The 23,640-nt window shown below is 41.9% G+C and overlaps 1 protein-coding gene across 7 annotated transcripts in view; it reads left to right on the plus strand.

Moving 5' to 3' along the window:
- Window positions 1-23,640, plus strand: part of MYH9 (myosin heavy chain 9) — a 69,312-nt gene that overhangs the window by 9,036 nt on the left and 36,636 nt on the right. For 6 of the 7 annotated variants that reach the window (XM_035551932.2, XM_050711342.1, XM_035551934.2 and 3 more), the window contains 4 exons: window positions 5,800-6,152; window positions 11,475-11,631; window positions 21,993-22,020; window positions 22,788-22,881. In XM_035551932.2, the coding sequence (XP_035407825.1) occupies window positions 5,820-6,152; window positions 11,475-11,631; window positions 21,993-22,020; window positions 22,788-22,881 (612 nt within the window). In that variant the 5' untranslated portion in view covers window positions 5,800-5,819. Of the gene's footprint in view, window positions 1-2,890; window positions 3,071-5,799; window positions 6,153-11,474; window positions 11,632-21,992; window positions 22,021-22,787; window positions 22,882-23,640 lie in introns of those variants that run through there. The other variant, XM_035551936.2, reaches the window with a different exon arrangement.

Below are 23,640 nucleotides of genomic sequence, written 5' to 3' on the forward strand. Positions count from 1 at the left end.
GAAATTGAGAAATGTTTATTCTGCGTTCGCTGTTCTGGTATCTGCCAGCTACCTCTAGGCCACCTGGAAGAAAGAATCCCCTTCGATTCCCTTCTGTCTTACGTGCAGCCTGGTCAGTAGGTCACTCTTGTGTAACACGGGTATCGCTGGTGCTTTAGATACCTGGATTCCTCCTTTCTGCATTCTTGGAGCCCTGTGCTTAGAGAGAAGGCGCTTCAGCGCTCTACCTTGTGTTCAGCTTACAGGAATAAACAGGGGAGCTGGCAAGTCTGGGCAGCGCTACAGTCAAACCGAATGTGCAACAATAATTGCCAGCAATCTGCATTGCAGTTGTGAAATGTGTCTTTCAACAATGTATTCTGTGCGTCAGAATGTGACTGGGGAGGAAAGCAGCGAGCTACAGTAAGCCTAATAGCAACCATTATGAATCCCAACTAAAGCTGAACTAGAAGTAATGAGTCAGTGTGGCAGCGCGGCGTGCTAAACAAAAAGGGTGAGCGTAGCCGAATGCCTCTGCAGCTCAGGGGGCTATCTGAGGGAGTGCTAACTGTGAATTCGTGAATTTGCCTGATGTATTCTCCAGTGGGCTAGCTGAAATTCATGGTCCCCGAGGATTTTTTGAGAACCATCGGGCTCTGGTGTGTCACAGTGCGACTGAGAAATGAGCAGATACCGCCAGTCCCTCAGTGCCCCCTTCCCTTCCTCTCCTCCCCGCCGAGATTCGTTTCTCACCCGCAGCGATTCAGACTCGGGTTTTTGTCTAGGTGTCACCTACCAAGCGGAGTAGTTGGTGCTAGCAAACTTCACAGTTTCCTTTCCCTCCAACGTCTTGGCAAGGGGAGCTGTGAAGTGGCTGTCTCCTATGTCCTAAGCAGGCGAGAACTGAACAGTTTCCTAGCGAATCCAAGGGAACGAGTCGGGGGTGGGATTTTTTTTTTTTTTATTGCTGTTGGTTTGTGCTCACAGCTGTCAGCCTGGCCCAAAGAAGTCAACTTACTGTACTTTCTAGTTGCGTTTAATGCAACTGTTTCTGTTGGTGAACTGTGTTCAGCTGACTGGGGAAAGTGAAATAGTTGAGTTCGCAAAACTAACGCGAGTATTAGCTCTTCGGATTGCACATTAACAGGGATTCCTGGCGGATGAATGTTCCTGACCAAACTTAGCGTGAATGACCAGCCTCTTCTCAAAGTTGGATTATTTTAAAATGCTGTGTGTTAACAAAGAATCAAGCTTCTTCAACCAAGCAAAGTTTAGTTGTAATTGAAGTGGAAGCATAACTGACTGGTAATGCTGTAGTTTCCTAGTGTAAAAGTCTTGTCTTGCCTGAAGAAAAGGTGTACATTCCTTCACCCTGTGAAAGGGCTTTTTGTGTTGTAGCCTATTCTGTCACAACCTGCTAAAGGTAAGGCAGCGTGGAAAAGAACATGGGGACTTTGTTCTTGAAATGCTTCAAAATGTGCGATGTGTAAACAAAGAGAGCTCACTTGGTTTAGTCCGAATGTGTTTGCGTTGCTATTTAGTGTTCGTTCTTTTCATTACCCTCACCTGAAGAAAAGTCTGAAACCTACAAAGAACAGCATGGCTATCTCAACTTCACCAGCAGTTTGGGGAACTTCAGGTCCTTTCCTTGCCTAGTGCCCTGACACAGTTAGTAAACGTGATGCTATAATTATTGCCATGAAAGCTCTTCTTACTGGGAATTCTACATCCACTTCAGCCCTTACCTTGCTAGTTTGGCCTAGCACGAGCTCATCCTATTGAGCAGTGGGCTCAGTCCCAGAAACAACAATTCCGTGGCTGCTGACAGAGTAAACAAGGGGGGGGGGGGGGGAGAGATAATACAAATAGTTCTGGAAAATTAAATTGCAAACAGATAACGTTCAGTGCTTTTAGCAGTTGCAAAACACTAACTCAAAGGAGAGGACCTTTAACAGAGGCAGCTTTTAGGGCTTTCCAAGCTGGACAAGGCATGCCTCTAGGTTTTTGGGGAGCACTTGATGCGTTAAGTAGGGAGAGGAGCGTGTGAAGTGTCTCGTAATTTGAGCCTTAAAGGTATGAAATTGTGGGGAAGTCTAAAGCAAACTTCTATTCGTATGATGAATTCAAATGAGGGTTTGGGGTAATTCTGCCTAGTTCAAAGGGAATGCATAGCATCTCAACATAAAGCCACCATTTAGTTTATTCATCTCAAAAGAATCTGCAGGGAAGTGCATGTGCAAAGGTTTCTTTCCTTTTTTTAAAGGGTGGACTAGAAAATAATGCCTTGGCCCCCTCTCATCCATGACTGTATGGATCACTTTTCCTTCATCTGTATGGCTTCTTTGGGGCAACTCTGTAGCTAGTTAATTGCCTCTTTGGGCACCTGAAACAGGGGAAAAGCAGCACTGCCTGACCACCTTGTTCTTCAGACTGCTAGGAAGCACACTAAGGGAGCACGCCGGGTTAATAGGGAAGTGACTCTGGTATTTCATTTTTGGAAACAATACTAGGAAGGAGGCATTTGAACTCAAAACAAGGATAACCTGTCTTCCTTCTGTATTTTTTTTGTCTGCTACCTGTAGACTGGTATTGCATTAAAAATAATATTATTAACAGTACTCTCATCTGACGGTTGCACAATAGCCATGTGAAGATAAATGTCCTTGCCCCATACAATTATTTACACCCAAAATGCAACCTCCTAGGCAAACAAATTGCTTCCTAATTTGTTCCTAAAATGGTAACAACTTATATTTAAAAGAGGGTTGTTGTCAGCTGCAGGTGTTTACTGGATCAACTGTTGCTTACGGAGTCCTTAGAAGTACCCAGTGACACGTGGCCCAAACTAGGAGGATAAGTTTTGGAGACCACGAGACAGAGCTTGCTGAATCTGATTCCTCCGTTGGTGCTGATCTTGTGGACGAGGCAAATGAATGGTTGGTTTGTGGTATTGCTAGTTTAGAGGCCCTGTGGGGTAGAAGTCAGCCTTGAGGATAGCTCTAATAGCAGGTTATCTCAGCGTGATCCTCCGGCTTCTTACATCTGCTACCTGAGGATTCTTCCATCCTGGAGCATAGAAAACCAGTCTGAGGTGGTGAGAATAAAACTTGTTTTCTGCTGCCATGCCACAGGGTAGTTCTCAAGTCTGTTTGAGGTGCAGACTGCCTTCTTTTAGTCTCCTCACTGTTTAGTAGCACTGACACTAAAAGAAACTTAGTGTTTGGGGAGATTTTAGAACAGCCATGTTAGGCCATTTGTCTTCTTACTTGGCTAGCTGTTGTTTTCGGTCCTGGGAAGAAGAAAGGGGTAGATGCTATAGAGTGATCTCTTAGGGGCTGAAGAATGCTCTCTTACTGTTTTTGAGATAATTCAGGTTGTTTTTTTTTGGGGGGGGGAGGAGGGGGATAATTCAGGGGGTCTCCTCCTGTAAATGATTTGACAAATCTCTGTAGCTACCATCGTTCCTTAGTTCTTAGGATCTAGAACTGGCTGGGGATACCCCTTGAAAGATTTCTTGTGGTCTAATTTATTTGACATCCATAAAGAGCTTTATCCCAGAACAAATCTCCAACATTTGTTGGCTGCATGGACTCTTAACAGCCAGGGGGTGAGGACTGTGTTTGAGTGTAACACAGGACACTTCAGATGGCTGGTTACTTAGGATTCCTCAGGAAATGATGAAACTGAATTGAGCTGAAGCATGCTGCCTCTGTGTCCTGCCTGATTATAGCCAAAAAAGGCAACTGGTTAGATTCTTGGGAGTTGCATAGGCAGGAAACTGTGTAATGGAGGGTAGAGCACAGCTGCTGCCTTGCCAAACCTGATACAACTCTGAACACAATTGAATTCTTATTTCTTTTTTTCCTCCTCCTCTTTTTTTTTTTTTTTTTAACCCTTTGGCCACAACCTGCAGAAGATACTCTGCATTCTCAGGGACTCTTGACATCTTTTGTTGAATTGTTATCCTTCTCTATTTCCTACTTACATTGTCAGGCTAGCTGCTGTAGTCTGGTTTTGGGGTTCTCTTGGCAAATTAGATTTTTCGTTTCAATCAGCTCTTGATTGCTACATCTTCTGCCTGCAGCAAGTCTTTTCAATGCGTACCAATCCAAATCTGGATTTTTTTCAATAAAAATGTGGAAAGCCAGGGAGGTGGAGTGGCTCTGAGAATCGCCATTGTGGTGATGGAGGTGGAAGTGTCAGTGACCCTCTGGGGAAAGAAGGATGAGGTAAAGTGTGGGATAGCTGTTTGGCATTTCCTGTAAGGCTTAAGACAAAGATTTTAAACTCAAGCTAAAGGAAGCAATTACTTATAGAGTGTTTTTTTTTTCTTTGTCTGCTGAAGAACTTTTGACTGTAAATATACAGCTGTCCATGGCATCTGGCACAAAGTTGCATACCACCTACTGCGATACGTTTGTTAAAATGAATTTCCCTGCGTGCTTACAAATGACTGGTGTGGGCATTTTGTGTCCATCTTTATTACAGCTGATGCTTTTCTGGCTTCATTGCTTGTGAATGCTGGGACCCAAAACCTATTGTTGCTCTCACACACGTTTCAGGAGTTGACCTGCTTCTGTTCTGCCCTCGATATCTTTTTGTTGGAGTTATCTATGGACAGACTTCACCTGTTTGATTTGTAGGCTGGCGTGTAAATACGGGTATGTTCTGTAGAAAAGTTACCCCAGTAGGTCCTGACAGCCCTCTATGACACAAATATTGAGATTTTAATTTCCTGTTCTTTCTTTGCTTAAGAACTCTAGCTTCTCTCCAAGTTATGAAAAACATATTAAGGATGCTGATATATTTGTGAGGAAGGATCCAAGAAGTAATGTTTATGGGACCTTGTAAAGAGGCTGTTGTTACATGGTTAATGAGCCTTGACGCAACGCAGTTCTGTCTCTTGATTGAAAGGGTTCCTGAATGGCACCAATAAAGTTGTTGTCTTATTAACTGGAAAATCCCTGGCAGTTGTGCTCTGGTTTTGATGAAGCAATAAATCTATGGTGCCATTTTCTGAGTATGCTGCTTAAATATTCTTCACGTGGTGATGGAGCTCTATCTTCTACCCAGCCACAGCTTTCTAAGTACTAAATAGAAGGCTCTTTGTGGAGGATTTTTGGCTGTAAAGTTTCCTGACCACAGTTTTTTTTTCTGTTACTGACTTGAGCTATCTTGCTACAGAACGTAGACCAGGAAAGAGATACCAGCTGGTGGGCTGGGTGTTGCTACTAAGCTGGTGGTGAAAAGGATTACTGGTGGCGTCTTTTAGGAGGAACGTGTCTCTCTTGCATTGTCTAGACTGGAATATGTCATTTCTAAGAAGTTGTGATTTTTTGATTCATAGCTTATCAGAAGAAGGAGAAAGGAAGTAAAAATGATAATTAAACTTCTGTGGTGATTTTTCTGCTCTACTGAGTAGAGCAGTGAGGGGCTAATCTTACCTGAAAGTTACTGACATAGTATCTGATGCTTGGCACATCTTATGAATTGTTTGTTGCTTGCCATTTAGTGTGCTTTCTTTCTTCTGCCAAATAACGGCTTCCAAATGCTTAACGGTCAGTGTTTTGTTGTTGTTTTTTTTTTTCCTTCTTTAACTGCTTGCTAGTTTGTTTTTTCACATCCTCTTGGCAGGCAAAACCTTGACCTTATTGGAAGTTTGACAACTTACCAGTGCGCTTACTAACATGAAACTCAAGGAGTGGGAGGCATGCTCTGACAGCCAGGGTCTCAGAGTACTTAGCATGTGCCTGTCTGCAAGGAATTTGCAAGGCAACTTGAAGCTTTAAAAACTTTTTTCTTTTTTTTCTCCTGTTGCAGGTCCCCAATTCTAAAACACAATGGCACAAAGAGATGCAGATAAGTACCTTTACGTGGACAAAAACATCATTAATAACCCCCTGACTCAGGCTGACTGGGCAGCTAAGAAGCTGGTATGGGTTCCCTCAGAAAAGAATGGGTTTGAGGCAGCTAGCCTGAAGGAAGAAGTAGGAGATGAGGCCATCGTGGAGTTGGCAGAGAATGGGAAGAAAGTGAAGGTGAATAAGGATGACATCCAGAAGATGAACCCTCCCAAATTCTCTAAAGTGGAAGATATGGCAGAGCTGACGTGCCTGAATGAGGCTTCTGTGCTTCACAACTTGAAGGAGAGATACTACTCTGGACTGATCTATGTAAGTAATCTTCTCCATGGGGGTAAGAGTTCTTGATTACATAGTATGAGAACTTACTGTAATCAATTTGCTTTTAAAGTGTGTGTTAACCTTTCATTTCCCCTATACGCAATTCTCATGTGACTTAGCTTCTTCTCTCTACTTAAAATTTTTTCACTAAACTATGCCAATCCCTCTCTAGTTAATGTTGGAGCTTTCAAGGAATGCTGTGGTAAATCTGTCTTTAACATTTTAACGTCTTCATTTGCAGAATGATTTGAATGCCATCTAGCTTTCTTTTACCAAGAAGTGAGAGCAGTTGGAAAGTGGTAAACAGGAAGTCTGAACCGAATCAAATAATAAAAACATGGTCCTAATATACCTAACATCTGAGTTGCTTTTTCCCACGTCTGGAGCTTCAGTGGGAAAGAATGCTGATGCCAAGCTGTTTTTTACAAAAATTCTGGATCTCAGAATGTGCTACTAGAGAAGGGACATGTGCATATGTGAGCTTACAGATGGGAAATACTTCCTGTATTTTTTTCACCCAAAATGGAGAAGAGCAGAGATTTTTCTTACAGCCATGGAAATGACAAAGATACCATGCGTGGGCCCAAAGGCCGTACCCTCTAAAGCATGCAACAACTGCTTCGCTGCATACCAAAAGCAATAAATAGGGAAATGTGGGGAAGAAGAACTTGGAACCTTGACTGGTTCTACAGTTCCATTCTGATTTTCCTCTTTGGGTGGCCTCAGACGTCTGTCCTGGTAACCTCTACTTTATTAATACTCTGCAGGCATAGAATGAGTAATAAGCTTGATGGTAACACAAAGTTTGGATGCAGTGGCTGCTTAAAAGAGGAACCAGCGTTTCTTGGTTTGTTTGTTTTCGAACTACCCACTGCTTACAGAATTAAAACGGATCTGCCTGAAGTAAAATCCCGAGGGATGTAGAAATGCCGGATATTCAATATTTTAAGGCATTGTGAAATGTTTTTCACAGTAAATTAGAAAATCTATTAAAATAAGATGTATTAAAGAAAGATTTTGATATATAAACATGTATATTAATTAGGTCCTAGATGAAAATATGTCTAGGTGTTTTTTTCCCCTCATTTTGATTCCAAAGCCTAAAAGCTGCCTCTTTCTTCCTATGGAAAAGGCACCATAAATAAAAACTTTCTGCTCTATCTTTCTGTATGTTTGGGTGTTTTTTTGAATGCCTACTTCTTCATCTTGCCCAAAGGAATCTAGTCATTTACCTAGTCATCTTATGAGGCAAGCTGTACACGATCTCTTCTGCCCTAACAGAGACTGGTGGTATCTGTGACACCACATAGCAGGAATTCACCCTCAGGTAGAAACCTCTGAACTGTTGCCTTCCAAGTTAGGGAACATGCGAACAAACTAGAAGAAATTCTGTCTAGTGCTGTGACCACTGCTCTTCTAGAGTGCATGAGGACGTATAGACAACTGCTGCATAAATCATCAGAGAACATCTGAAAGGTGCAAAGCTGATACAAATTTGGTTACCGTCTGATCTCAAAATTTTGAGACTTAACACGATTAGAGGCTGATGCAGTTAGTTATTCTGTGTAGCTGAATAACTCTTGACTATTGGTCAAAACCTGTTGTCAGAGGGAAGAATCTTGGTCTTGTGTTGAAATAGGATGTGCAAGATTATGTGTGTAACATTTTTAGAACAGGAAACATTGCTAAGTTATGTAATAAGTTGAAAATAACAGCATCTTGAAGTTTATTGCACACTATGCAATAAACTTTCACATATCCTGTAAGATATCCTCTAAAACTTCAGAAATGGTTTGTGACTCTAATAAAGTGAGTTCTTCTAGTTAGATTTTAAGAAGTATTAAAAAAAAAAAAGCCTACACCCTCCACTCATATAAACTTACAATAGTAACGCTCTATTGCAGAGTCTTAGACTTGCCAAAACAGTTGCACAAAACTGTGCACTTGTGAAACGGACTGATCTTACCTGTCAGCAGTTCTCAGCAAGTCGGGGGATTAACGTGAAGGCTTAAAATACTTTCATTGGAGTGGCTGTTGGTGGATCATTAATCCTCTTGAAAATAGTACATGCGATATATCTCTAGTATAAAGGTCTATGGAAAGATCATAAGAATAATTGGGTTCTGTCCTTGGCCTTTCTGCCTTCCTTGCCAGCGGGCCTGTGTGCTTTTTTCCTCAAATTTAAATTTTCCATCTACCCATTCTACCAAAGGAAGGGGGAAATCTTGTGGCTGGTGCAGAGAAATTTTGCGCAGGGAGGGTCAAGTATTTCAAGAGCTAAGAACTCGAATGTGACACCAAATTGCAACTTCTGTGTGCTCATTGGTTCCGTGCTGAGATGACTTGCTGATAGGCAGATTTTCATATTAACCTTTTGCATTCCAAGTGCTTTTATCAAAAGATCGTTTTCAACTTCTGTATTAAACTACCACGAATGCCTTATTGGTATTCACTGTGAAACTCAAACCTCAACCTTAAGTCTTTCACTTATGTCACTGAAGTTAACAGATGCTAGAAAATATCCTTTCTGATGCTGTGAGCTTTGTTCCATGCTGAAGAAGGTCCTTTCAGCTCTTCAGAGCTAGTTTAGCTGTTAAAATAAAAGTAGTTCCTGTTTGGCCCTCCAGTGTGTCATTTGAAATAGTAGTTTTAAGTTAATGCCAGAGTTCTATTTTGAGCCAGTAATGTCTGAAACAAATACGCATCTCCAAGCCAGCTGTGCTTATAATAGATTAGCCTTTCAATTGGAGTGTTGGGTTCAGTTCAGGTATTTAGGCACAAAAGCCGTTACTTGTGCTTTAATAAGATGAAGATGACTCTCGTCTTCCCTGTGGTAGGACCGACAGCTTCTGCTCAACGTAACTCATTTGCTTCCTATACATAGCTCTGTCAGTGTGCTTAACCAGCTGTCTTGACACGGTGGCCACCCTCAGTTGCCTATCCCAGCGCTGATTAGTTGTCTCTTTATTGGACAAAAATATTCTCATGCATCTGTCTGGATGAGATCATTGTACTGCAAGGAAACTTCCCTCAGGTGTTTCTCCTGGCAAGTGGAAGCTGGCAGGAGGTGATGGAGTTTTCCTCCAAACCTGCTTCATCAGTCTGACAAAATTAATGCCTTCCTTTTTCTGAACTGTTGCTCTATTCCAGCAGACTGCTTCAGTCCAGTTGCCAGACCCTTACACCATTTGTATTTGAAAAGTGACATTTCTCCTTTGTCAGCAAACATTGCCAAAAAAGTCATACAAATACAGATGAAAAGACTTTAAATTCCATGTGGAATATTACCGCAGCACTTGCTACTGCTTTTCTTCTGCTTTCACATCTGGTCTCCTGTGGAGTCAAATGAAGTGTTAGAAGAGAACCTGTAGTTTTATCAACGTGAGCTATTCCCATCCTAAAATAAGGAAAAGGTATATTGTATGAACTGCGAATGTGGTGCTCTAGAGTAGACTGCTTTCTACCTCTTGTTCGTGCCCTGTCTTCCAGTAGTGTAGTCAAAGATCAGGAAAGAAAGACCAAGGCTTTCAGCTGCTATTTTGTACTATGAAAGCATGGTCTGCTATGTTGGAGAACTGAGGCAGAAGTTAAAGGAACTAGCATTGCCAAGACTGTTTCTGCAAACTTCTTAAACAGTTCCTTTCCAGCACTATCTCAAACCTAACCCGACTAGAATTGAACTGAAGTTTAGCTTCCTGGAATTGTAGTCCTATGTGAAAGGGTTTCATCCAGCTTTAATAGCTTCCCATTTTGGAAAGAAATGCTTTTCTCTAAGTTATTTAAATCTTCCTCAATTCATTAAAAAAAAAAGTAAAATAAAAAAATTAAAGAAAAAGACAGCCCATTAAGTAGGGTGAAAGTTGTATCAGATTTTTTTGTTGTGAATCATTTTTTCATTCTGAATCAGCTGTGTGAGAAGAGTGGGCTAATTGCCTGAGGTTAAACCAGCACCTAGAAATTCTGGATATAAGACTGTGTAGTAGATGCTATTTTCACCCTTCTTATCACAATAGTCTGGTCCTTATCTTTATCTAGCTAAAGAGGCTAAACCTGATTGCTTTCTGTGCTCATTGTGGAGAACTCTTTACCCACATCAGAGCACTCTTCATTGAGCAAACAATAGAAGAGATGGTAGCAACAGAAAGTGCCAAATGTCCTCTTCTGGTAGCATTGCAAGTTGCTGTAGAAAGCTTCTTATATCCAGATGTTTCAAACAGCTGCCTCTAAAATTATCAGGGAGCTCTAAACCCCAAGAGCAAGTCTCGGAATGCTATTCTTAGAACATCTAGGAATCTAGGAAATATTCCTATTCACAGCAGAGTCAACTCTGAATTCAGCCTAGCCCAGTGATCTTGAAAAGCTCCAAGGAATACACTGGTCTTATTTTTCTCTAGGAATTATTTTGGCTTGATTCTCTACATTGGAATGGTGCTTTTATTAAAAGGGTAGGAGGGAGGAACAACATCTCTTCAAATAAACCTGTGTAAAATTCTACCCTCTAGAAAGGAGACCCATCTAGTCTTTCCCAGCTAGAGCAGCGTCTGCCTACTTACTGCACGCTGAGTGTGAGTGAGCAGGGAGACAACTGAAAATAAGCAAGCTGTACTCCTATTCAAGGAATACGTTAAGACCTCACAAAGTAGTTTGATGCCACCAGTAACATTCATCCATTGGAAGTGTTTGGGGTTGTGTTATCTGTTCTTTCCCCTGCAATGAGTTAATACGAAAACTGTTGAGCACGGGCAAGAAGATCTTGTACATCCTGCTAATGAGTGCCATGTGTGAAAGGGAATATGCATCTCTGTATTGTCTTTACTGTAATATCTTGCTGTGTCTCTGCATCATCTGTAACATTTCTGGACGTAAGAAAACTGATTTGTTGTCGTGAAGTTTTATTAAGTTGTAACTGAGCAATTACTGGATAAATATATGCAGTAGAATGACAAACATTAGGCAGAACATAATAAAATGCATGTTTCTAGGAGCTGAGCGCCTATCATATGTAATGAAATAGACACTTAAATATCAAAATGTTGAGATGAAGAAAAGCCACTCCTAGTGGACTGTTAATTAGCTAGGGAGTTGGCTAGTTTGATTATCAGTGTGACTAATGTGTCAGTCGATGCTTTTTGTGTACTTTGGAAAGGTTGAGTACCATCCAAGTCAATATAACTTCAGGTGTCGCTGAGATTCTAATATCGCTCAGAAGCACTTAAAAAGCATCTTTTTTTTTTGGAAGTAATACACTGTTAAAAGGCATGAGTGTACAAAATTTTAACTCCTGTTTTTATTTTTGGGGCATTTTCTTCCCAGACATACTCAGGCCTGTTCTGCGTGGTAATCAATCCTTACAAGAACCTGCCCATATACTCAGAAGAAATAGTGGAGATGTACAAAGGCAAAAAGAGACATGAGATGCCCCCTCATATCTATGCCATCACAGACACAGCCTACAGGAGTATGATGCAAGGTGAGTGCTGACTGAGGTAATGGCTTTTTTGTTGAAATAACAAATCAAGGTTGCAGTCAAAACACTGTAGGAGAACAACAGCTCACTGCTGTCAGAAGGCATTGCTACTTCCTTGTTCACAGGCGCCTGACACCTTCTTGGTACTGGCTCTTGTGCTCAGGTGATTTAATAGCTTTCTCCTGTTCCAGTGGATTGAAGAACCTTGCTTCAGAATATAAGAAGGGTCTGATATTCTTTAGCAAGAGCTAAACTGGACATAAAGGACAGAATGGTGTGAATGCATGTGGTTCAGAGAAGTAGTCAAGGAGAACTGAAGTAGTAAATTTTCCTTCTCTAAGTGATGATCTTACAGAATCATAGCTGTAGATGGGCAAGTGTGTGTATTGGTTGATGGAGTCGTTTAACAAAATTATTAAAACCCAGTCATACAGCTTGGTTGGAAGAAACAAGCTTAGTATGCCCTACATTTTGAAATGTGATGATCAGTGATAGTTTTACTGATGATGAGTTGTTTGGTTACATTCTTGTTCTGTTAAAAATAAAACTTTCTATCAGGCAATATTAAATACATCCATTGTCTCCTTATAGAATAAAAGAAAGTAAGCAGATTGACCTGTTTCCCCACCACCCTGCTGTGCATACCATGGGGAAGTAAAGAGTCATAAATACATGCTTCTTGTTTGTCACTTGAGAACTTAAAAATGGAGCTCTGAAGGTCCTGTGCATATCCCTCCTTCTGTGAGGAGGTCTTTCACAGAGAACGTGCTTGTGTATGGGTTACTTGGAAAGTGTTCGGGTGTGGAGGTATTCTGTGCTTTTCTTCCTGTACTTAGCTAGGTTATATGCAGAGGCACGCTTTGTAATGTTTAAAGGACAGTTTGATTTGGCATAGTTTGTATAAATTAGATACTCCTGTATTTTCTGATAGATAGCAATGATGATTAAGGTGTGTGTCTCTATGTCTTGTCGTTAGTCTCAGGTGTTGAACAAAGGCCAGATATAAACATGCTTTACAATTCTAATTAGTCTCAGTTCTAAAAGGTTCTGCATTTTCCCTGCCCTCACTACCACTTGCACTTCCAAGCATAGGAAAACTATAACAACGTGATTATCCAGAGTGGAAAGGGAGCGAGAAAAACTTCTTCCACTTGCCTGAGTTATGGCTTTAAACAAATTTACCATGTGAGCAACGCTGAAGAAGGCTGCTAAGGTGTGGTGCCATGTGGATCAGAGCACACCGGAGAGCTAACGTGATGGATAAATTAAGCTGTGTTGGTAAAAGCCTTGGGTGTGGAGGGGAGAGCCATACTGACATGCTGCAGTTGGACCGGTGGCAGGGTACTGAGGGCAACTAGTGGAAGATATGACAGCTTTTGAGAAAATACTCCTATACTACTTAAGCGTTGCTCTGAAAGGAATGCTGTATCCAGAGTGTGTGTGTGGGGACCCTTGAACCTGGATCTACGTATGCCCTCACTTCCTTCAAAGACTGAGCAGCACGATTGTCTATAAACCTCTTATCAGTGTTTCACTTCCTTTATTACTTCCTTCTCTCTTGCCTGCTCCTTGTCAGCTGAAGTACCAACATATATTTTCCTTAAACGAGGTATTGACTAAACCCTACCAAATTTATTGTTCCCTAAAAAGATCTTTTCTACATAGCATCAGAAACAGGCTCTGTGGCATTGTTGTAAGAGACCAAATAAGTCTTTCTTCTTCCACAGTCAACAGTTAAACCATTTGGAACTGCACAGTTTTGCATCTTGTCCTTTATCCCTACCATATACCATCAGGATGTGGCAATGGATATCTGGACAGCCACAATTCTGCGAGAAGGAACAGATGACATCTACTTGTCTGATAATGGGTCAGAGCTAGTGGTTGGTCTACATGGATAATTCCTCTCCTTTTCAAAAGAGGTGTCTCCATCAGACCACTCCTTGCGTGGTGTCTAAAGCTCAGAAATCCCAGTCTTGAATTTTTTGTTGTACAAAGTTGAAGACTGGCAGCCCTGCCACTGTTTTCCTAGCACTGGAAAGTTGCTATGAGCTCTTTTGGAGTGTTTACCTTTTCCAGAACAGTTCTAGCTACATGATATTCTCAACAGTCCTGACAATCTAGAGGTTTGTCTCAGCTCTTCTCTGCCTGGCTTGAGATACCTTGTTGCTGTCTAGTTGGAATGCTTGTTGGACATGAAAATCATTCCCACTTATCTTTTGAAGTAGCCTGCTTTGACCAATTAATTAGGTTTGGTAGAATTTTGTGTGTGTTGGTTCATATGTATGTGTTTGATATCAAAAATGCCTGGAGATCACCATAGGGTTATTTGCTGCCTTATTTCAAGGGAAAACAGCAGCATTCTGGTGTATGCTACTGGGAGCAAAGGTGAGTAGGTTGTTGCAATGTCTCCGGCCCTGACTAGCCTCTAGGGCAATGGAAAGCAACATTCCTATTCCACTTTCTCAGTTCTGCTTAGCAGTGGGGGAGGCTTGGTACAGCAGCCAGCGGTATGGCAGGAATCTGTACAGAGAATAGAACATGAAAGGGTCCAGTGCTCCACATGAGCCGGAGGCATTTAGGATTAGGATGCCTTCCCTACAATACTTTCAGAGCCCCAAAGACAAGGAGTCCTTCATGGTCTGAAGGAGGGTAGCAAGCTAGAGACTGACTTCTTCCAGCACGGGGTATAGTTATCTCTTAAGCTGACAGACTGGAAAAGCTTTTCACATTAATTGATACGGACTGTTTTACATTTTTTCCCCCAGTCAATTTATGGTATTCTAATAAGCAGGCTGTTCAAAGGGAGGTTCTTCAGGAAAGGAATTGGGAAGGGAGAGGAAGATGAGAGTTTTATTCCAAATTCTGCTAATCCAGAAACTATTTAACCCTTTTCAGGCATCTCTGCTGATGCACAAAGTTTGGTCCTCTTTCTGTGTTTACCATGGTTATTCCGTTTGCAAAAGTGTCGTGTGGTATTCATGTATCCTAAGAGGTCAAATTGTTTTTGTTAAACTTCACCAGAAGCATTTCCTTGAAGCAATAAGATAATGGAGAATGTGGTAAAAGTAATTTTTTTGATTCTTTTTTCCTTCTTTCTCCAACCAAAGACATTAAGATTCAGAAATGAGGTAAAAACATTATTTTGCTGAATGGTACTTGGAGATGCTTCTTGTGTTTCAAGAGCAGAATTCTGAAGAAAATAAAAACATTTTTGTTTTCAGAGAAAAAAAAAACAACACATTTGTCTTAATGTTTTTGTTCCCTGGGTAACCTGGATGCCAGAAGCCTCAGGTCTGACTGCTTTCAGAAGAATTACTTTTCTGGCACTGATGACTGAAGAAGCATAGTGCCTGTAAGTGGAGTGGTGTCTTGAGCAGACAAATCATTAATCTAAAGCAGCAGATGTACATTGAAGGGGTAAATTCTTTACCTCAATTTGCGTTCTCCAGAGGATCTATTAAGAAAAACATTTTAAAGCTATCAAATAGCACCTGTTTGTCTGTTCAGAGCGCACACAAGGAATTTTTAATGTCAAATACTGAGGCTAGAAATAAGCTAGAAGTTTCATTGGTGTCTGGAGCATGATGACCATTTTACTGTCAGTGCCTGAAACTTCTTTGTAATAGCTTGGATTAGTATGGTTGTTCTGGAATGCTTTCTTAAGAGCTCTTCCCTTGTATGTGTACTCTGCCCATTTTTTTAAGCTTCTATTCAACGAGCTCAACTAAAAGGTAGGAGAGAAAACAGACTGTACGTTGCTAGTGAATTCACTCTATCTCACTTCTCATCCAGTTTTTCCACATGTCAGTATAGAGCTCCTAATGTTTCACTGAATAAAACTCTTAAAATCATTGTGCAGTGATTAAATCCTCCTTGACTGTGATGGATTAGTTTGCAAAGGAGCCTATGTGGCCAGCAACTTGCTGGTATTCACTTAGAATTTAGGCAGTCTATGGGTTTGGTGTTTAAAAGAAAAAAATCTGAAGTATAGCACCTTCATGATCTTTACTGGCCTTGTTATATTCAGGGAGGAAACAGTGCTAGCTATTTTAAGACAAACGGCTTGCTTTTGTAGGTCTTCAGATGCACCTCAGACCCAGTTGTCACTTTCACAAGAAACCATCCTTTAGATCTGCTCCTACAGAACATGATCTTGAAGTATTTGTAATTCTCAGCCATTTACATGTTTCTTAAGTTTCCAAGCTAGTAGAGACTTCTGTTCTGACTTCTGGGTCTCGGTTCTGCTTTCTCAGGTTGCTTCTTAGCACTTGTCTGCTATACTGCACTGTGTTTTACACTGTCCCAAAATGTGTCTTTATTTTCTCTACAATATTCTGTGCATGCCTACCAATTGAGGGATACCCGATTGAGAGAGCTGTTCAGATTAGGTAGGGGCGGGGATGTGTCTCTTTCAAGTTGCACATAAGGGTCAAATTCTGTTTCCACTAAAACCGAAGGAAAATAGCATGTGGTTTCATTATTTTTTTTCCAAGATCTGTCCAAATTTCTGATGCAAAGGGCAGTATTAAATTTGGATACTAAGTATGGAAGATGTTCATTTGATGGTGTTTGTGTGCAAATTGCAAGAAAATGCATGTAGTTTCTGATTTTCTTGAGATGTTTTACATGCTTTGAATCATTTGAGATTTCTAAATGCAACTCTAAAAAAATCTGTCTTGAAATGTGGTTTTCAATAGAACAAGGAGCTAAAAGAGTCCCATTGCCCGCTTGTTTTTTAGTAGTTACCACACCCTTTTTGCTTCATTCCTGTAAACCAGAGCAGGAGCCTTCTGGCATTCACTTATGTAATAGTTTAGCCCTTTCTGTCGGTTTCTCTGCTGTACGCTGTTCTAGTATCGTGAGCCGCCTGAGCTTTTGCAGGCCGTATACCAGTTTTTCTTTCCTGTCAGAACTTCATAAACATTTGTGTAACCGAAAATTACAGCCTAACTTGTTTTCCTGTTTTGCTATCTCCAGATTCAGTTGTGGAATGCTACAGAAAGGGGTATGGGCTTTAGTCCAGAAATGGCTTGGGGAAATAAATATTTGCATTTGACCCAGTAGGATGTGTTTCATTTTTTGAAATGAAACTTTTTTTTTCCTTGTGCTTGTCCTCAAACTTCACATACAGCAAAGCTGAATCTTGGCACTGCAGTGGTCCTGCCAAATCAAATGACTTTTCCCTTTTTCATATCTAGAAGTTCGACTCTGTGAGAGCTGTCTTGCATACGCTATGCTTATCCTTCATTTGATTTTTTTCCCCTTGTACTTAATGATAGGTTATTAGCATTTTGAAACTCTTCTCTAATGCATTCCTTAAATGACAGTGCAAAAGCAAGCTCTCGGGCTCTGTTCTGGTGTTCCCCAGGAGCGTTTTTGACACTCAAACCAGTGTCAGGAACTCAAACCAGCATGTAGGTTAAAGCACCGCTGTGAATATGTTTGATTTTATGCCAGTGGGGTTGTTCCGGGTAGCGCAGCGGTGTCAGGTGCCTGCAGCTCCTCATGCCCCAGAGCCCTGAGGGAAGGACGCTGGCTGTTAGACGACGCTGAGGTCAGAAGAGCAGCTTGAGGAGAGCGAGAACTGAAGCTATAGCATGGCTGGAGCACACATTTCGACTCCTCCTCGCTTCAGGTCAGCTTGGAGGTGGTCAGCAGGCAGACGCCTCAGCTGGGCCGCGGGCCCTCAGGGGCGCGCTGCAGTAACGGAAACCCAGAGGGCCAGGCTCCTCCCCTGCGCCAGAGCGCGGCGGTTAGGCGGTGGGTGGTACCACCTCGCTATGGTTAAGCTCTCAGCCTTAATGAGTCAGCTATAGGCAGGGGATCGCAAGCCAAGCCTTTGCCTTTCAGCTAGGCTTCCTCTTAGCCGGGGAGATGATGTCAGCGCAGCGTGCGCGCTATATTAATTCTCCTTTTATGGCCATGAGCAGGCCTGGAACCAGTCACTCAGGCGGAGGAAGTGGCTGATAAAGGCCTCTTAGGCTACACATCTCAGTTACAGAACATCCCGCATTGCACAGTTCTAGCCTGGCAACCTTTTCCTTCTCCCATCCCAAGACATCCAAAAACAAAATTCAGGAGTCTGGGGCTCTGTTCATTTATCGTTTATGCCAATATATTCCACCACAGCAGTTCAGAATTCCCTCCGATACATTATTTTGCACTAGAGTCCTTGGCTGAGGACTTCCAATATATGAGATGTCTGTCCTGTCAAAACAAATTTTGGCTTTTAATTAATTTAAATTTTGGCTTTTAATTTGAATTTTTAATGTGTGCCAAGAAGTCCTGGAAGCAGTCTAAAATGAGGTCTTTTATTTTAGGGCTGAAGGAAGTCGATAATAAGTTAGATATCATATTTTTAAAAATACAGTAAAATTAATCTAGTGATCTTATTGTACCATACTGCTGTATAGCTTAAATTTGAAGGATGTCAGACTTCCTGAATTTTTGGGTGCTTGAGGCTGCTGCTTCTTATGATCACTTGAATACTGTGGTGATGGGAGCTAAAGAGGAGCCCTAGATAAAAAGCTTTCCTTGCCAGCTGGTCTGAAATACAGAGCTGTTGCTATAATTAACTAATGAGTTGTTATTCTGGATTGTTCTTAATAAGTGACTCTGTTTAGGATGGAAAAGCAGATGCAGATTTCTTTTAATCAGGCGTTCCTTGATTGTGTTCTTGCAAGCAGCTGAGTTTATGGTGCCCAGCACAGTCTCTTCTGCTGAGTAGGTTGCTTGCACAACCGACAATGGAGTAAAGGCAAGTGCTGACTGAAGCTGTGCAGTACGCCCATGTTGAATGATCCCCTAAGAAAAAAAAAAAAACAGGTGGGGGGGGAGTTGGAGGTGGCCTCTTGTCTGGGCAATAGCGTTCAGATTCATGACGGCACAAGTCGGTATTGTATGGAGAATAAATATTGGCATTTACGGCAGGTCTTAATTGGAAGCGTGTCTAAAAGTTATGCTTTTGTGTTTGTTAGCTCTTTGGCCCTCTGGTAGGCTCCAATTTCCTGTTGCTCAACGCATTATTCAGTTGTCTGTCTGTACACAATTAGAAGAATTCCAGCAATCCCAATGACTGCTGCTTTGCCGTCCTGGGAAAGAATTTCCCCCGGATTGCAAACAGGAATGTTGCCTTTTATGGCAGCGTCTGCGCGCTGCCGGTGGTGGCTTGCCTGCACTCGCAGGTACCTTCTGGCTGCCCTACAGCGGAGGTGACTAATGCAGCTGCAGCAGGCCACCGGGCGAGTGCTCTGGGGGAGGAAAGCCCAATGTGAGAGGGCTTTTGAACGCCGTCTGTGGCTCTTCCTGACTTGCAACACCTCGCTGTGTGTTGGGGTGTGGAAAGATCCTGTGTTCATCCCTTTGTGACTTCCTTGGGTAGCTCCACAGAGCTGGTGCCTCTTATTCCCTTTGCAGTGAGGCTCTACAAGAGCTTCTCAGCTAACTACAGCAGAACCTGTCGTGATCCAGAGTGCTCGGTGCCAAAGAGCTTCTGAGGGTTATCTGATGTTGGTCATCTCTCTTTCTGTTCAGCACTTGGTTTGCCTGCCTGCTTATCAATGTATTTTGCTGGAATGAGGATCCTATCTTGGAGGAGAGGAAGGGGGAGGGAGGCATGTGGTATGTAGGTACTTAGGGCTCCACTGCCTGCATGAGGAGCTCCAGCTCATCATTACAACACCGAAGCTGGCTACCAGGAGTGAGGAGTGTCATCCTTAGACATCTTTTTTTTTTTCTTTTTCTTCTTTTTTTTTCTTTTTTTTTTTTTTTCTCTAATAGGCTTAGAAGAGCCTCTGTAGTACCTGAATGCAAAGACAAGCTTTCCTAGGACAAATGAGCTGCTTGTTTATAGTCAAGCTTTCGAAAGTCAAATGTTATGCAGAGGCACAATCTTTTCTTTTTACCATAACTGCTTTGTGGTAGAGAATTGCACCCAGGTGTCGCACTACTGCAGAATACATTTCCTTAGGCAATCCATAAATGAGTCACTAGTTATTCCCCGATCCACCCTCAAAGTGCCCAGTCACACAGAGGGCTGGCGTGTGCCTGCTGAGCCATTGACCCGCTGGGAACCTTGAATGGGTGAGGCCTTTGGGGCTGGCTCACATCTGCTCTTCACCTGCCCTTCAGCAAAAGGGGTACGTATCTTAAAGGCAATGAATAAAATTCAGCACTTGAAAAAAAATGAATGGACAGTGCTAACAAAGCTGCATTGTCTGGTTTTGGATGCTTAGTTGTTTGCTGGGCCCAAACTATTTGAGTGACAATTTTCTTCTGCTTGCTTACTTCCAGTCTTAGGGCTGATCAGCTCTTTCTGAGAGAGGTATTATCTGTGGTAAAGCAGATTATTTTCCTCTAAACTTTTGTGCTCATCTGCATATAATGAGTTTCCAGTAAAGAAAGTTCAGAGCAGGAATTACTTATTTGTAGTGTATGAATCTAATGTCTCCATTAGCAGCTGCAGAATAATTTAAGAAAAGACCAAATCTCAAATTTGGTAGTTTCTCCCGCCTTGTGTATTCCATGAAAATGTGTACAAAAGCTGGATTGCTTCTCTCTATATAAACTGAGTTTATAGGAGATTTTTCTTGTTGAATATGGCATTCATGCTAAACTCACTTGCGGTGGCAGTGTTAAAGGCTATGGAAAGTAGTTATGTAGAGCCCAAGTACTTGAAACTATAAAGCCTTCCCTAATTAGAGTTCAGTCTCTTTATCTCGCACAAAAAGTCTTGAGCTTGGTGACTCAATTATATCATCCAAGTGTGTGTCTGGTGAGGAGAATACTGAGTGCACTTCCTTTCTCTAAGCTACTGGAGAAAGGAAGAGAAAGGACCAGTAGCTAAAATATGGAGACAGTCACATTCATAAACATACTGATGAAAGCTACCAATTGCTGCAATAATTTATTGGAGGAATTCAGCGATATTTTCTCCTTGTGGATGTTTGAGGCTTGCTGTCTTTTAAGAGATGAGAGTCGAGTCTGACACAAACTTGGAGCTCAGTGTGTAAAAAGAACAATAAGGAGATGAAATCAAACTGCTGTGATACTCAGGCTCTCAGTCTGGATGATCTGATAGTTCTCTGCTCTTAAGTAAAATAAATAAATTTGATGGCTTAGTCTGTTCTGTGAGTGTCTCAGTAGCTCTCGTGTGATGCAGGACTATGTGCATGACTTGCAGTTCCTCAGGGTTCAGTGTCTGGACAGGTCTCACCTCTTCTGTGATTCCTACAAGAAGCTATGAAAGCTGTGCTAGGCACAGGCACTCTCACATCTGCCCAGTGCTCCTAGCTGGTTCCTGGTGGCATCGAGGAGAATGCGATGCAGACTGGGGGCAGTCAGAGGGGGAGGCAGGATGGAAGGGTGGATGCAAAGTGAAATCAAGGCAGAAGTAGGGGAGCGTTTTTACAAAGTGCTGGGGGAGCAGTAGGATGAAGGCATGGTGGAAAGACTAGTCGGGGCTGCTTATGAGAAAGTAGAATCATAGGTGAAAGCTGAAAGGAGGTTACAGATGTTGGAGAAGATAGTGGTGGATAAGCTGGTTGAAGGAAGTTCTGTGACTGGAAAGATTTCATCATCCACAGCTGGGAAATGAACCCAGGAATTAGTATGTCTACTGTTTAGCATTCAATACCACATCCCCATTCCTGTTTTTTGTGGCATGTCAATATGAAAAAGAAAAGGTTTCTACTATTATCAGCTGCTCAGTTAATACTATAGGGGATGGTGCCACAAATATATCAGCTGTACAGCACTTAGGCTGCTGTTCAGTGTTCTAGCTTTCAAGCCCATCCTGTATAAAGCAAGTAACAACAATTTCTCACTGAGCTTCCAGTGTTTCTTTCTGGGGTGAAAGCCTCTGTTTGATGTGAGCTTTTGGTACTCTGGAATTTTTAATGGTTCATGTCCTGCTTCCACCTGCCCTCTATCTCCCTTCTGTTTTCTCTGCTCTGCTGATTGCTTTTGAACATCAGTATGGGTCCAGAATAATTGAAGGGGAGAGGGGGGTGAATAACTAGGAGATGTACATCCAGGTATATGGGGGTGAATAACTAGGAGATGTACATCCAGGTATATATCTGTGGTAAAGAAACATTCACTGGGAGAGTTATTGCATGTTTGTAGAAAAACTGATGCAACTTATGTTCTTTTTTGATGAAGAAAACCTAACGGCACCATTGCAGTTTAACTTTGGCAGATGTGGGAGGGTGGTTGCCCAAAAAGGGTTTACCTGGCCATATTTCTGTCAGTGCTCGTTGAGTTTACTAGTTCCTGTTTATGTCTCAGATGTTGATATGCATCTGTCATAGAAATTTGCTGTTCAAGTCTTAGTCTGACTACTGTTTTAAATTTTATTCTAGACCGAGAGGATCAGTCCATCCTTTGCACGTGAGTATATACAGTTGCCAGCTTGTGTGGATGTAAAGGTTTGTGTTAAAAATCTTGATTGGAGGACTCTCTTGATAATAAGTGCCTGGGGTGGGCTCAGTAAATCAGGTAATAACGAAGAGTTAAGGAAGGCCCCGCTACAGGTCCTCCAATATGTATTTAATCCTTTCTACAGAATAATTTTCATGGGAACTGCAGGAAGGAAGGAGGTTTTGAAAGGACCTTTGTGCCCAAAATTCTGAAGAATTAAGGCTTTGTCAATGGAAAAGGCTTCGAGAACTCCTTAAGATTTGATGTAGCTCTTGTATTTAAGAGTATTCACACTGATGAGGCTGATAAGTAACAAATAGATACTCTTATTTCTTACAGCAGTTTCTTATCTAGACACAACAAATTCAGTTGACACCCAGTCAGGAGGTTTCTTTTCGAAAGATTCATTTTGTTTCCTTTCACCCCTAGCTCTACAGTTGCCTTTGGATTATTCCTCTGCCACTTAGCAATTTTCTTGTCCAAGTGACCAGAGAACATAGTTTTTGTTTGCATTCCGTCCTTTGTGCCCTCATATAGAACCCATACCCACTGGCAAACTGGCAGAGGGCTATCCTGCAGCCCAGCCTACATTGATACCACTCTCTAGTATCACTCAGTTTTTGTTGGCTTTGAGAGCCAGAGTGGATTTAAGGAGCTCTGTAGCCCTTTGGGAATTAGAGATAGAAACATGTCCCCCTATGTGTTTTTTGTGAATGAATCGCAGACTTTCTTTACAGAGGTGAATCAGGAGCTGGTAAGACAGAGAACACCAAGAAGGTCATTCAGTACCTGGCTCATGTTGCTTCCTCACACAAGTCTAAAAAAGACCAGGTAAGACCTAGGTTTAATTTAATGATGCTTTATTGCTGTGCTGGCTGTGTGGATGATAAACATCTATGGGCTGCCCTTGGTAAAAACCATATTGCTCAATAAAAGTCTGGATGGTAACAGCTATCAGGGGACTGAGGAGGACAGTTTATTAAGAAATAATAAAAGTTAGTCAAAAACCATGAGTCAGGGGACATTGTTCAGAGTCATAACTCCTTTGAATTCAGTCGAGCTACAGTGGGAATAACCTCATCCATAACCTCTTGGATTCATGGGCAAGAGACACTATAAAAGAAGCGTCACCCATACCGATCTTTTTATGCAGACATAATGCCTATAACCAGTCCAGGTAGTTTAGAACTGATCATTCCCTGGAGGAGTTGTCTCTTTTTTTCTGCACATTTATACGTTAGGTCTAGCTATTATAGATACTGATTCAAAATTGGAGAACACAGGGATAGTCAGTGAACCTCAGCTGAGAACTTGAAAATTGTAGGAAAACATGAAATGGGTGGAAAAGAGCCAGGTGTAGCAGCATATGAAAGGAGGGTGGTGGTGATGGTGGGAGGACTTTGAAGATGTCTCACTTATATTTTTTTCCCCTCCCTCTCCCCCGATGGACTATTGCCGAATTCATCAGTTGTATCCTCGTAGGTGAGCTGCACGTTTACTGCACGTTCTGCACCAGGAATGCGTTTTCTGTCCCATTGTGTGATTTTTTTTTTTTGAGCAGCTTTTCACTCCACACCAATATCACTTTCT

This window comes from Cygnus atratus, chromosome 1 (assembly GCF_013377495.2).
Source record: "Cygnus atratus isolate AKBS03 ecotype Queensland, Australia chromosome 1, CAtr_DNAZoo_HiC_assembly, whole genome shotgun sequence".
Lineage (NCBI taxonomy): Eukaryota > Metazoa > Chordata > Aves > Anseriformes > Anatidae > Cygnus > Cygnus atratus.